The 14,716-nt window shown below is 43.9% G+C and overlaps 1 protein-coding gene across 1 annotated transcript in view; it reads right to left on the reverse strand.

Moving 5' to 3' along the window:
* Positions 1 to 5,284: 5,284 nt before the first annotated feature.
* The window catches only part of APBB1IP (amyloid beta precursor protein binding family B member 1 interacting protein), a 75,633-nt gene continuing 66,201 nt past the window's right edge, over positions 5,285 to 14,716 (reverse strand). Inside the window, exons 11-14 of the mRNA XM_072154863.1 lie at positions 8,604 to 8,702; positions 7,931 to 8,033; positions 7,362 to 7,453; positions 5,285 to 6,070 (exon numbers count right to left, since the gene is read on the reverse strand). Coding sequence (XP_072010964.1) covers positions 5,492 to 6,070; positions 7,362 to 7,453; positions 7,931 to 8,033; positions 8,604 to 8,702 — 873 coding nt within the window. The 3' untranslated portion in view covers positions 5,285 to 5,491. The remainder of the gene's footprint in view (positions 6,071 to 7,361; positions 7,454 to 7,930; positions 8,034 to 8,603; positions 8,703 to 14,716) is intronic.

Raw genomic sequence — 14,716 nt, forward strand, 5'->3', positions numbered from 1 at the left:
CAAATGATGACAGTGATGCAGATTTATTGTATTTTGGTGACATATGGACACTTATAGGCAATGTACAGCAGATATCAGGAGCGGCTGGTTTGGCACTTTGGACTTGTAGCAGAATACAGGCAGTGCCCTACTTAAGGACACCTGACTTACAGACAACCCATAGTTACAGACAGACCCCTCTGACCTCTGGTGAAGTCTCTGGATGTTACTATAGTCCCAGATTGCAATGATCAGCTGTAAGGTGTCTGTAATGAAGTTTTATTGATAATCCTTGATCCAATTACATAAAAAAATGATTAAACTCCAATTGTCACTGGGGCCAAATTTTTTTTTTTTTCTGGATCTACAATTATAAAATATACAGTTCCGACTTACATACAAATTCAACTTAAGAACAAACCTCCGGACCCTATCTTGTACGTAACCCGGGGACTGCCTGTAACCTCTTTGCAGTAAATCTGGAGATCATTAGGAGCATCTCCTTGTGCGGCTTCCAGCTCCTGATTCATTTTCCATTTACTTATTTCACGGGGGCTGTGGGATTACGTGGGATTTGTCCTCCCAATCCGTTTCTTACAGTGGAGGTTATTTATCATTAGGCGGCTCCTTGGGGCAGTCCTATGTCTGTTTTTGGAGCTCCGCTGCCCATCACATTCTTTATAGTGGCTTTGGCCCGTTAATAAATGTTATTATGGTCTATTATCTATCTGGGATTTTTGTTTTCAAAAAGTCACAAAAAAGTCTCAAAATGCATAAAAAGCACATAGGGCAGCAGGGGACTGGAATAATTTTGAGACTTTTAATGAGACTTTTATGCAAAAGTCCCAAATCATGACTCTGGCTTTGCATGGTGTTGCACTAGTAGTAGTTCTATGTTTTTTCTGGATTAATGAAGAGGTGTATATAGTCCTGTGAGATTTTTTAGCAATGAAAAGTCTCCTCCGGGTCCTCCGGTTTCTTCCCACACTCCAAAACATACTGGTAGGTTGATTAGATTGTGTTACCCATTGGGGACAGGGACAGATCTGACAACCTCTGTGCAGTGCTGCGTAATCTGTGTGCGCTATATAAATAAAGGAATTATTATTATTATTCAAAAAACCTCTATGCAACTACTTTGAGACTTTTTTACACTGAAAAAGCCCAGGAAAGCAATGATAACTAACCCCCAGTATATGTATAGGTGGTCGCTATATATAGTCTTGGTATATAGATCACTGTATAGTGCCAGTGATAGGCACAAGATACAGTATCCATCCCCTGCCCCACATCTGACAGACAGATGATATGGTGCCTTTGCTTCCCCATTCAGGTCTCAGACCAGGATGCAGTTTTTACATGAGGGCAGCACGGTGGCTTAATGGTTAGCATTACAGCCTTGCAGCGCTGGGGTCCTGGGTTAAAGTCCCGGGTCAACATCTGCAAAGAGTTTGTATGTTCTCTCGGTGTTTGCATGGGTTTCCTCTGGGTCCTCCGGTTTACTTCCACACTCCAAAAAATTACTGGTAGGTTGATTAGATTGTGAGCCCCATTGGAGACAGGGACTGATTGGCTGAGCTCTCCTGACTCTTCTAGTCCACAGACAACTGGTGCGCCTGAATGTGGACATGTAATAAGTTAAGACGACAAGAGCCGGGTGCATAAATTCCACTTTGATCATTTCTCCATATCTTCCACCAGAGGAGAAATGGAAGGCTCAATACATATCACATGGTTGGATGAGACTGCAGAGTTGGATGATTTTCCTGGAGTTGGATGTGGCCTTAACGGGAGTCTATAACCTCCACCAAACACTCTAATCAGCTGGTAGCATTATGTAGAGGAATGCACTGTGATTCTCATAATACACGCAGTCCCCGGGTTACGTACAAGATCGGTTCTGTAGGTTTGTTCTATAGTTGAATTTGTAAGTAAGACAATTTTTTTTGGTCGCTGTGACAATTGGATATTAAAAATGTTGGATTGTCATAAGAATCAGGATTTACAATAAAGTTAATTGAAGACACATTTGATAACTGTTATAGCTATTTATTGTAGCCTGGGGCTAAAGTACAGTTAATTACCAACATCCAGAGGTCTGTTCGTAACTAGGGGTCGTCTGTAAGTCGGGTGTCCTTAAGTAGGAGACCATCTGTACCTTTATTATTTCTATCCATTATGCCATTTGCAAGATATTCCCGTTTTAATCTGTGTGTTAATAAGGTAGTTGGTGCGCCTTACCGTTTCCTTAGCACCTAGAGCACCAATATCCCCACCTAGATCACTTCCCTCTTTTATCAGTGTAGCTCCAAGCTTATTACAAGTAGGTTATTACAAATCTCCTTATCTGGTGGAGGGGGTAGTGATCCATGTAGAAATAGCAGTGCTGCGGGGAACTTGCCACTGAGTACACCAACTGCCTCATTAGCATATGGCAGTGATGGCGAACCTTTTACAGACCGAGTGCCCAAGCGACAACTAAAATCCACTTATTTACCATGAAGTGCCAGCATGGCATTTTATGCAGTAACGTATTGCTACCTGTTTTTACACATCTTTCAATTGTATCGGCCACCTGAGGCCACCAATACAGTTGAAATTCAGACTATCATTATAGCTTCTCTCCAGGGTCTCTGTACAGGAAGAATGGTGGGTCCAGCAGGAGGACCTCCAAAGATAATGCAGTTCTGTCCAAACCTTTTCACTTTTCCTGCAGTTCCAAACAGCCGAAGAAGTGTCGCTTTAAAATAGCGCTGAGAGCAGGATCTCTTCATTTGCCTGGGACTGCAGGAAGATTTGGTGGATTTGTTCCTGTCTGGTGAACTCTTTATTGGGGTGACAACCTGAGTGCCCACAGAAATGGCTCTGAGTGCCGCCTCTGGCACCCGTGCCATAGGTTCGCCACCAATGGCATATGGATTAAAATGGGGATGTATAACAGCATAACAAAGGTATGCATGAAATCACGGTGCATTTCTTTACAACCTGCTGCCACCAGATTATTACATTTGGGGGGAGGTGGTAGATTGCCTTCAAGATCAATTAACACTTTTGCAGACCGGTCCATATTATTATTTAATCAGCCGTTAATTTGGTCAGAGGTCAGTCAGTGGCTGTTCTAGGCAAAGTCTATGTCCATTTTGGAAATGTTCACACCCTTTAAGTATTATCTTCCATCCATTTTCTAAGCTTTTTATTTGCATCCACAATACAAGGCATTGAACAACTGCACCAATACTGCGCTGTGTGAACAAGACCAGAAGTTATGGGGATGTAAACTGTACAAAATGTCTATATGTTACCTATATAATTCCCTTGCATCCTATACCCATAGATGTGGACCCGTGGCTTGTATGTGCCCGTAGTAGAAGTGTATGTGAAGTGGCAGCCATGGACATAGCGTGTACAGCAGACACATTGTAGCTTGTGATCTCATTAGAGCCAGTGGCCATAGGCGGAAGAGCTTTCGCTCATCTATCCCAGAGGATTGGTAAGTCCACCCATCGATAATTACTCTCATCAATTATGTGCCCAGCGCAGCTGTCTGTTAATGTGGAGCAGGTGGTGATGGTAGGTAGCGCCAGCCCCTCCTTTCCGTAGCGGTAACTTCATGGCTTGGCAGCGTTGTGTCTGCACAGATTGCTTCCACCCAGGGTTATATTCACATTGAACGAGCACTTCACATTTCGGCTAAGGAATGAGAGTCCCTGGGATTTTAGGTGTTTCCTATTAAGAATAGAAATACATAAGATTTCCACTTATGTACCTATATTTACATGGTAAGCGAGATGCCGCATATGGCCCATTTTTATGGTAGGTTGACCAGGTCTTTTGGGGGCTGAGCCACTATTTTTAATTTTTTTGTGATACGGCTCGTGTACGGTGACATGTCGGTTACATACGGATGACACGCGGCCCGTTTTTGTGACTAGAAAGCGGCCGCAAGAACGAGACTCTTCTTTTCCGAAACCAATGAGTCAAAGGCTTAATGAAGGTAACTGCATGTGAACCTGTCACCTCTAATATCCTACATATCCTCTAAAACCACAAGTAGCACCTTATTCAAGAATGAGCATGTATCTGAATGCTTCTACTACGGGTCCTCTCTGACTTGTATTCCTCCTCTTGTCTATTAGATATCACGTGCAGGAGGCAGGAGAGCTCTAGGATACAGCTCCGGTCTCCCGTCTCCTCACGACCCCTCAGTTTTGAACCATCGCTCCATGTCACAGACTCCGTAACAAAATCCCTGTGTACACATGGTGCGCCTGTCATTTCATCGCCGACCCAGTACCTCCTCATCAGAACCTGTGCAGTGAACCTATGGACCCGACGGGGACGTGCGGGGCTAGTGTCAAAATGACAGGCACCATGCATGACATAGAACGGAGGGGCGATGGTTCAATGTTGCAGGGTCATGAGGGAGTGTGGGAACGCTCTCGGCTCCTTCACTTGATATCAGGCAGGCTACAGGAGAATAATAGACGCAAAGATGGGATGTAAAGGATCTACCATCAAATCCAACATGGACCCAGGCACCTTTACTGTGGTATTTGCTGTCTATTGCTTCCCTTCTTCTAAAAAGCTTTTAAATTTATGCTAATGAGCCTTAAGGGCTCTGGGGGCATTACCAGAGCCCATCTGTGCTGCATATTCACAGACTATTACAATGACCAGAACAATGACCCAACCCCCTTCTATCTCTCCTCCCTCTGCATAATCTAGCAGCTACAGAAAGTGCAGGGGAAGAGGAAACCTGCTCTGTTCATTGTAACAGCCTGTGAAGTTACAGCACCGATGGACTCTGGAAACACCTCTCAGAGCCTTTAGCTCACCCTTCAGGCTCATTAGCATAATTGCAAAGGTTTGTTTTAGAAGGAAGGAGGCCACGGATGGCAAATATAAAAAGATTACTGGATCTATGAGTAAGTGTCCATGGTTTATCAAAAATATTATGGTAGATTTCCTGTAAATAAGCTAACGTTTGCAGTTTATGCGAGTCATACCAATAAAGTCCATATACCTCATTTCATCCAATTATGTCTACTTAGGGTCGGCAAATACACAGTTTTCCAAAAATTATATTCAATAGTGACAATACCACATAAAACCTAACATTGAACTAAAACTTAGGACCCCAGATTTTCTATACTCATCTATCAACTCAGAAGACTTGCACATGCATTGGAAACCAGTCTATGGAGAAGGAGGGGGGGGGGGAGCAACCTTGAAAATTGTACTGGGAATGTTGTGGAGTATAATTCAGTTTCTGCAGCTTGTGTATAGGATAGGGTGTATAGGGTTGTCCGGTACTCGGTATCCCCTATGATCCGCTGTCTGGAGAGAATGCAGTCTTCTCTATGTGTTTGGTAGAATTTTGTTTCTTTATCGTTTTCAAATCTGAGAAATCTTTTTGGATATTTTTTGAAAAATATTAAACTATCATAATGTAGTCTTTTTGATTTTCGCTCCCGCGCCATCGTTTTAGCAGTAAGTCTTGTACGACGTCCATTTAGCTTGTGTTTTCTCTCTTCTTCTGTAAAGCCTTCATCAAGTCGGACATAAAATCCGGTTGGCCTCCAGCATTTCCATTCGCGCTAAGTTCCCTGGACCTTGACGTTGTACTGTCCTTTCTTCTTGGAGGATTAGGTGGCAACTTTTTGACTGGAAGCTGTGGTGGAGTTGAAGCAGAAGGTGGTGGTGGTGGTGGTGGTGGAGGCGGTGGAGGTGCCGCTGTGCTGCCTATGGTTGGTGGTGGAGGAGGAGCATAACCAGACATGGAGTCAGGTGGAGGAGGAGCATAACCAGACATGGAGTCAGGTGGAGGAGGAGGTAAGAAGTCAGGGGGAATATCAAAGAAATCAGAAGGAGGAGGGGGAAGGAAATCCTCATCTACTTGTGAATCTTGTGGAGGAAAATACTGCGGGGGTGGAGGTGGTGGAAAATTTCCATCAGCTTTGGCTTTAGTTGGTAATGGTGGCGCTGGTGCTGCACTGGAGGATCTTATAGGTGCAGGTGGAGGCTTTTTCGCTAATGTCGGGGTTGGTTGCTTAATAACATGAGACTTAGAGATCTCATTTAATTGTGTGCCCTAGAGGAAGAGAATACAAGAAAACCATAAGAATCTAGAGGTCATAGAGACATGTCATCTACTTCATTCTCCAGTTACAATAAACCATGTCTGGTGCTTACTGATGGCATAGGTAGAGTATCACAAGGCAATTCACATCTAAGAGAGCGGCAACAAAAACTGAGTGCTCTTCGCTTGTCTGATTTCCCAAAGAAGTTACGGAGGTTGGACACTTTACCTGATGATTTTTATAATCTGTGTAAGTGTGTGGGGGGTAGGGTATTAGGTAATTCACCAATATACATCTATGAATAGTTCTGCTCCTGTCTTTTACCTCATCAGCCAGAGATTCCTGACCATAAAATGGCTGCAGATGGAGGGTCACATGATCTTTATCTGTCCGTGAGCAATCGCCCTGCCAGGACCTTGATCTTATATTCATAAATAAGAGCCCGGTAATGTGAAATAAACTTTTATAAACTACTGAAATGATTCAGAATGCTGACAAAGGCATAGCATAGGCCAGTGGTGGCGAACCTATGGCACGGGTGCCAGAGGCGGCACTCCAAGCTCTTTCAGTGGGCACCCAGGCCATTGCCCAAGCACACCAGACAGGACTCAAAGAATTTTCCTGCAGTTCCAAACTACTTAAAAGAAGCTGCTTTCAGTGATATTTTAAAGTGATACATACTTGGTTACATGGGACTGTAGGAAGAGGGGAATGTGTAGACAGGGCTGAATTATCTTTGGAGGACCTTTTGCTGGCCCCACGATTCTCTGTGTACAGAGGGACACTGGAAAGAAGCTACAATGTTGCAAATATTCCATCTTTTTTTCTACTATGTTGGTGTCGTCAGGAGGCAAATATGATTGAACGTTGATGAAGAACAGGGAGCAATAAGTTACTGCTTTATTTTTGGTTTGCACCTCGCGATAGACAAGGGGGCTTTGGGGTTTCAGTTTGAGCACTCGGTCCCTAAAAGGTTCGCCATCACTGGCATAGGCTATTGGAACCTGCCACCAGCTAAAAATGACATTCATGGTGACAGGTTCACTTTAATGTCTATAATACAGCCATCCCATAAGAGTGAATACAGTGCTATTCCAGTTATTTGGGGCACTTGTAGGACCTCATTCTCATGATTGCTGGGGATCCCCTCACTCTGCCGTCCAGTCATCAGACCCTCCCCCCCATCTTGTTATGGGACATCCCCTTTCATAATGGGGTTGTTAGAATAGAAGTCTTAACCGGATCCCATAACAAAGTCATCTGACGTTTGTAGGTCATATGTGAATTCTATATGTTATATACCTTAGCTGCTTCTCCAAGTTTCCAGGCATCCGAAAAACTTGAGCTGACATTTGTGACATTTTGTGGTACCTGTCCATTTCCTTGTGCTTTGCCTATGAAATAAAAGGACATTGGAGGGTTATATTTCCAACATGTGATCCCCTGTGACGTTCTTACATGTCAGATAAATGTCAGACAAACTCTCAAACTGATTTCTGGAGGACAGGGTAATGATCAAATGTATATGGAATTTACTATATACCAGCGATAGGTCCAGTATGTGTCCTGTCGATCCATTCAGGAGCACTGGAATTGCAGAGTACAGCGCTCAGGTATCTCTGCCTCTCCCAATTCACTGCTGGGGATACCCAAGCGATGGGCCCTGCAATATCCGACACTCCTATGGTACTAAATTGAGCGGTGGGACACACACTCCACCTGTCGCTCCATCAATTGTGATCTTGTGATTTGTCTTAGTCCCAGCAGTCGGACTTGCTCCAATCAGATTGTCACAATTTTTATCACCCTACAAGGTATGATCAAAAATGACAGTATAATAGTATAATCTATATATTATAAACTATATTTACCTGTTGTGCCGGGGGCTGACACATTGCCGAGAGGGGACCAGTGAGAGGCCAGGCCGGCTTTGTGGAGAGCCGTCTTATAGTTGTCATATAAGGTTTTTCCATACTGGAAAACAAAGCAAAGTTATATTTAGTATGGGTATGAGAACTGAGGGATCGTAGAAGTAAAATCCCACTCACCACTTGTAAAAGGTGAACTTCTTGTAATTTTTTCATTATGGCCTAACCCTATCAGACTGGATATGCCGCAGTACACATCACTGCCACTAGGTTGGGACTCATATTGAATAGGCATCTCATGACACATTGGGGGAGATTTATCAGAAGTGTCTGAGGTAAAACTGTTTGAGTTGCCTATGGAAACCAATCAGAGCTCAGCATTAGTTTTATAAACAGCTGTGGGGAGATGAAAGCTGAGCTCTGATTGGTTTCCATGGGCAACTAGAACAGTTCTGCTCTCAGACATTTTCTGATAAATCTCCCCCAATATGGTGAAATCATGTTTTTTTTTTTTTGAAAAGTCATTTCTCACTGGACATATCTAGAACCAGAACTACATATCATGCCGGGGCTTCTTAGTATAGAACATTAAAACATTATTTACTATTCTATGTTTTTCTGTTTCAAATCTTGCACTGTTACTATCTGAGAAAACATAGAGTTTTGATTCTCTTACCTTCGCTATCCTGATACCGGTCACCCACTGGTGCAGAACCCATGGGTCGTCACAGCACAAGTATTTTATGTATTGGGATTCCTTCTGAATCTGTGGATGCTACAAAATAAGAGAAGATCCAGTAAATAGGTCACAGGAAAACCTCCGCATGGATTCTCATCATGTTACTAGACATTTGGTGGCAGATTATTTGTTGTCTGACATCTTCTTATCGAGCACTTATGGTCAATTTTACACAGATTTCAACATTTTTATTGCGGATTCTGGTTGGCACATTATTTGGGTATTATTAGAGGTAATAGCAGAGGTCATAGTGCGGGGGTATTATTCAGTCACTATGTAGAGGTAATGGCAGAGATCACAGTGTGGGGGTATTATTCAGTCACTATGTAGAGGTAATGGCAGAGGTCATAGTGTGGGGTATTATTCAGTCACTATGTAGAGGTAATGGCAGAGGTCATAGTGTGGGGTATTATTCAGTCACTATGTAGAGGTAATGGCAGAGGTCATAGTGTGGGGTATTATTCGGTCACTATGTAGAGGTAATGGCAGAGGTCACAGTGTGGGGTATTATTCAGTCACTATGTAGAGGTAATGGCAGAGGTCATAGTATGGGCTATTATTCAGTCACTATGTAGAGGTAATGGCAGAGGTCATAGTGTGAGGTATTATTCAGTCACTATGTAGAGGTCATGGCAGAGGTCACAGTGTGGGGTATTATTCAGTCACTATGTAGAGGTAATGGCAGAGGTCATAGTGTGGGGTATTATTCAGTCACTATGTAGAGGTAATGGCAGAGGTCATAGTGTGGGGGTATTATTCAGTCACTATGTAGAGGTCATGGCAGAGGTCATAGTGTGGGGTATTATTCAGTCACTATGTAGAGGTAATGGCAGAGGTCATAGTGTGGGGTATTATTCAGTCACTATGTAGAGGTAATGGCAGAGGTCATAGTGTGGTGGTATTATTCAGTCACTATGTAGAGGTAATGGCAGAGGTCATAGTGTGGGGTATTATTCAGTCACTATGTAGAGGTAATGGCAGAGGTCATAGTGCGGGGGTATTATTCAGTCACTATGTAGAGGTAATGGCAGAGGTCATAGTGTGGGGTATTATTCAGTCACTATGTAGAGGTAATGGCAGAGGTCATAGTGTGGGGGTATTATTCAGTCACTATGTAGAGGTAATGGCAGAGGTCATAGTGTGGGGTATTATTCAGTCACTATGTAGAGGTAATGGCAGAGGTCATAGTGCGGGGGTATTATTCAGTCACTATGTAGAGGTAATGGCAGAGGTCATAGTGTGGGGTATTATTCAGTCACTATGTAGAGGTAATGGCAGAGGTCATAGTATGGGGTATTATTCAGTCACTATGTAGAGGCAATGGCAGAGGTCATAGTATGGGGTATTATTCAGTCACTATGTAGAGGTAATGGCAGAGGTCATAGTGTGGGGTATTATTCAGTCACTATGTAGAGGTAATGGCAGAGGTCATAGTGTGGGGTATTATTCAGTCACTATGTAGAGGTAATGGCAGAGGTCATAGTGTGGGGGTATTATTCAGTCACTATGTAGAGGTAATGGCAGAGGTCATAGTATGGGGTATTATTCAGTCACTATGTAGAGGTAATGGCAGAGGTCATAGTGTGGGGGTATTATTCAGTCACTATGTAGAGGTAATGGCAGAGGTCATAGTGTGGGGGTATTATTCAGTCACTATGTAGAGGTAATGGCAGAGGTCATAGTATGGGGTATTATTCAGTCACTATGTAGAGGTAATGGCAGAGGTCATAGTATGGGGTATTATTCAGTCACTATGTAGAGGCAATGGCAGAGGTCATAGTGTGGGGTATTATTCAGTCACTATGTAGAGGTAATGGCAGAGGTCATAGTGTGGGGGTATTATTCAGTCACTATGTAGAGGTAATGGCAGAGGTCATAGTGTGGGGGTATTATTCAGTCACTATGTAGAGGTAATGGCAGAGGTCACAGTGTGGGGTATTATTCAGTCACTATGTAGAGGTAATGGCAGAGGTCATAGTGTGGGGGTATTATTCAGTCACTATGTAGAGGTAATGGCAGAGGTCATAGTGTGGGGGTATTATTCAGTCACTATGTAGAGGTAATGGCAGAGGTCACAGTGTGGGGGTATTATTCAGTCACTATGTAGAGGTAATGGCAGAGGTCATAGTGTGGGGTATTATTCAGTCACTATGTAGAGGTAATGGCAGAGGTCATAGTGTGGGGTATTATTCAGTCACTATGTAGAGGTAATGGCAGAGGTCACAGTGTGGGGGTATTATTCAGTCACTATGTAGAGGTAATGGCAGAGGTCATAGTGTGGGGGTATTATTCAGTCACTATGTAGAGGTAATGGCAGAGGTCACAGTGTGGGGGTATTATTCAGTCACTATGTAGAGGTAATGGCAGAGGTCATAGTGTGGGGTATTATTCAGTCACTATGTAGAGGTAATGGCAGAGGTCACAGTGTGGGGTATTATTCAGTCACTATGTAGAGGTAATGGCAGAGGTCACAGTGTGGGGTATTATTCGGACACTATGTAGAGGTAATGGCAGAGGTCACAGTGTGGGGTATTATTCAGTCACTATGGTAAAGGTCCTATTGTGGCGGTATCATCTTAGTTTGCATCATACTGTTTGTACAGTACAGTAAGGCAGTAATATTAGTTGGGGGTAATATTTGGTTCAGTGATATCATTGGTCTTTATATGAAGGATTACTCTATATAGTGATATTGTATGGCGGTAGATTATGTTAATGAATATAGAGAGCGATAATTCCTACGCACCACAATACTGTAGATCTCACGTCACAAAGATTATGAATTACAATGTATATTTATTTTTTGTTGGGGCCCCATGATTTCTAGGTACGCCCCTTCCTACCCTATACTATTGTTATTGCCCCTATCACGTCTCCAGACTCTTATCCCCAATAGAATAGCAGTCCAGGATCTCTTTGTTTCTTATAACTTTGCTTTGTTCCATTTCTCTGTTATTCTTGGCTCTCACATGCGATACAATCGTCTTTAATTCAACAAAATGACATTAACATGAGACCCCGGCATATTCATGAGGGGGCGGGATTAGGGGTGGTGACTGCCGCATGACGCGTGGCAGTCACCTCTGGCCTATGGAGAGGGCGAGGCAGTACCTGGGACCGCCCCCTCATGAATACGCTGGACTGCTTTGAGCGGTCTGGTGTTTCTGTTGTACATCGCAGCAGTGTCTGCTAGCGTTATCAGAGGTTTCCGATAACCCTATTAGTGTAACACTGCTGGGACTGATTTAGCACTAGGAGCTGCTTACTTCAGTAAGTGCCGTTTTTAAGGGTGACAAATCCTCTTTAACCATTACTCTCTGTTAGAAGTATATGAATAAATTGACAACAGGGCCTTACTGGTTGGAGGCGTGTCCTTGGATGATCTGACACTGCCCAATCAGTGCAGCCATTTGAATGTGTAGGGACACCGCCTTGTCAATGCTCACACCCACTTGGCAATTTTTGCAACTTTCCCAGAAAGAATAACAGAGAAACGGCACAGATCAAAGGGAGGATAAAAAAAGCTTCTGATTTGTTATTTTATGGAGGGAGGTCATCTTAAAAACTTACATAGTTTTCCTATGATCTCTGTTTGCTCATATAATATACAGACAGTCCCCTACTTAATAACACCCGACTTACATACGACCCCTAGTTACAAACGGACCTCTGGCTACTGGTAATTTATTGTACTTTAGTCCTAGGCTACAATGATCAGCTGTAACAGTTATCACAGGTGTCTGTAATGAAGATTTAGTGTTAATTCTGGTTCTTATAACAACCCAACATTTTTAAAATCCATTTGTCACAGAGACCAAAAATTTTTTAGCTGGAGCTACAGTTATAAAATATACAGTTCCGACTTACATACAATACATTCAACTTAAGAACAAACTTACGGAACCTATCTTGTATGTAACCCGGGGACCGCCTGTTCCGGTGGGCAGATTTACTTGGGGCAGATTTACTTACCCGGTCAATTTGCGATCCAGCTGCGCATTCTCTGCGGTGGATTTGGGTCTTCCTGCGATTCACTAAGGCAGTTCCTCTGACATCCACCAGGTGTCGCTGCTGCGCTGAAGTCCGCCGAGACCCGCCGGAGTTCACGATCGACTGCTTGGTGAAGGTAAGCACGTGTCCAGCAACACTTTTTTTCTTAAATGCGACGGTTTCTCCAAATCCGTGTGGTTTTAGTTCAGCCACGCCCCCCGTTTTCCGTCACGTGCATGCCAGCGCCGATGCGCCAGAATTCGATCACGTGCGCCAAAAACCCGGGGCAATTCAGGAAAAATCGCTGCAAATCGGAAATATTGGGTAACACGTTGGGAAAGCGTGAGTCGGGCCCTTAGTGAATGACCCCCACTGTGTTTACAGTGTCTTCCATACACTGATGAATATGTACATACTATGGAAAGCAATGATCATAATAGTAATAATAATGATAATAATGATAATTTTAATAAAAATAAAATAATAATAATACTTAGGATAATGATGGTGATGAAATAGTTGTATTTTGCCCACATCACCAGCAGATGGCAGTCTAATCTCTGGATTGTTACCTCCAGATCTGATACTTTTTGCAAACTTTGTAGATGATAAGGATTGGATTAAAGTGAACCCGAAGCTTAATTAGAAATATGACAAACATGTGTCAGATAGGAAGCACGGAGAGGAATTATAGTAATCTACTTTATATAACGCGCAGCAGACGTAAATCAAGGTCAGATGCTTTTACCACATCTTGGTGATGTGAGGATCCAGCCTACAAGATCCATCACAATGTTACATGGCAACCTGATAAAAGTAATGTGAACAGGTCAACAAGTGCTATCACCACTAATTGGGACTCGGCCAATAGTCTGATGTATAATGCCTCAATCTACCCCAGACCTCAGGGGCTGGAGTTACCGCACTATATTGGGTGTAGATAAGCGTCACCAGAAACACCCGGCAGCCGCTTATCCCAGTCAAACAGAACCACTATACTCTTTGGCTACAATAGATGGCATATTACAGGATCCGTTTCGTGATTCAGGGGCTATAGAAAGTGCAGGGGCTATCTATATACTGAGTGGGCACATGCTGGGGCTATCTATATACTGAGTGGGCACGTGCAGGGGCTATCTATATACTGAGTGGGCACGTGCAGGGGCTATCTATATACTGAGTGGGCACGTGCAGGGGCTATCTATATACTGAGTGGGCACGTGCAGGGGCTATCTGAATACTGAGTGGGCACGTGCCGGGGCTATCTATATACTGAGTGGGCACGTGCCGGGGCTATCTATATACTGAGTGGGCATGTGCCAGGGCTATCTATTTACTGAGTGGGCATGTGCCAGGGCTATCTATTTACTGAGTGGGTGGGCATGTGCAGGGGCTATCTATATACTGAGTGGGCACGTGCTGGGGCTATCTATATACTGAGTGGGCACGTGCTGGGGCTATCTATATACTGAGTGGGCACGTGCTGGGGCTATCTATATACTGAGTGGGCACGTGCTGGGGCTATCTATATACTGAGTGGGCACGTGCTGGGGCTATCTATATACTGAGTGGGCATGTGCCGGGGCTATCTATATACTGAGTGGGCACGTGCTGGGGCTATCTATATACTGAGTGGGCACGTGCCGGGGCTATCTATATACTGAGTGGGCATGTGCCGGGGCTATCTATATACTGAGTGGACATGTGCAGGGACTATCTATATACTGAGTGGGCACATGCTGGGGCTATCTATATACTGAGTGGGCACGTGCTCGGGCTATCTATATACTGAGTGGGCACGTGCTCGGGCTATCTATATACTGAGTGGGCACGTGCTGGGGCTATCTATATACTGAGTGGGCATGTGCTGGGGCTATCTATATACTGAGTGGGCACGTGCAGTAGAGTATCAACGTGGGAATGGACACCGGTGGGAGGGGGGAGGCCCACAAAATTCTTCCAGTCTGGGGCTCCTAAATTCCTAGTGGCGGCCCTGGCTATGACCAAGGGCCGTTGATTTTTCTTTTGCCCAAAACGCTGTTTAGTAGGGATAGTCGGAT

This window comes from Engystomops pustulosus, chromosome 5 (genome assembly GCF_040894005.1).
Source record: "Engystomops pustulosus chromosome 5, aEngPut4.maternal, whole genome shotgun sequence".
Taxonomy (NCBI): Eukaryota; Metazoa; Chordata; class Amphibia; order Anura; family Leptodactylidae; genus Engystomops; species Engystomops pustulosus.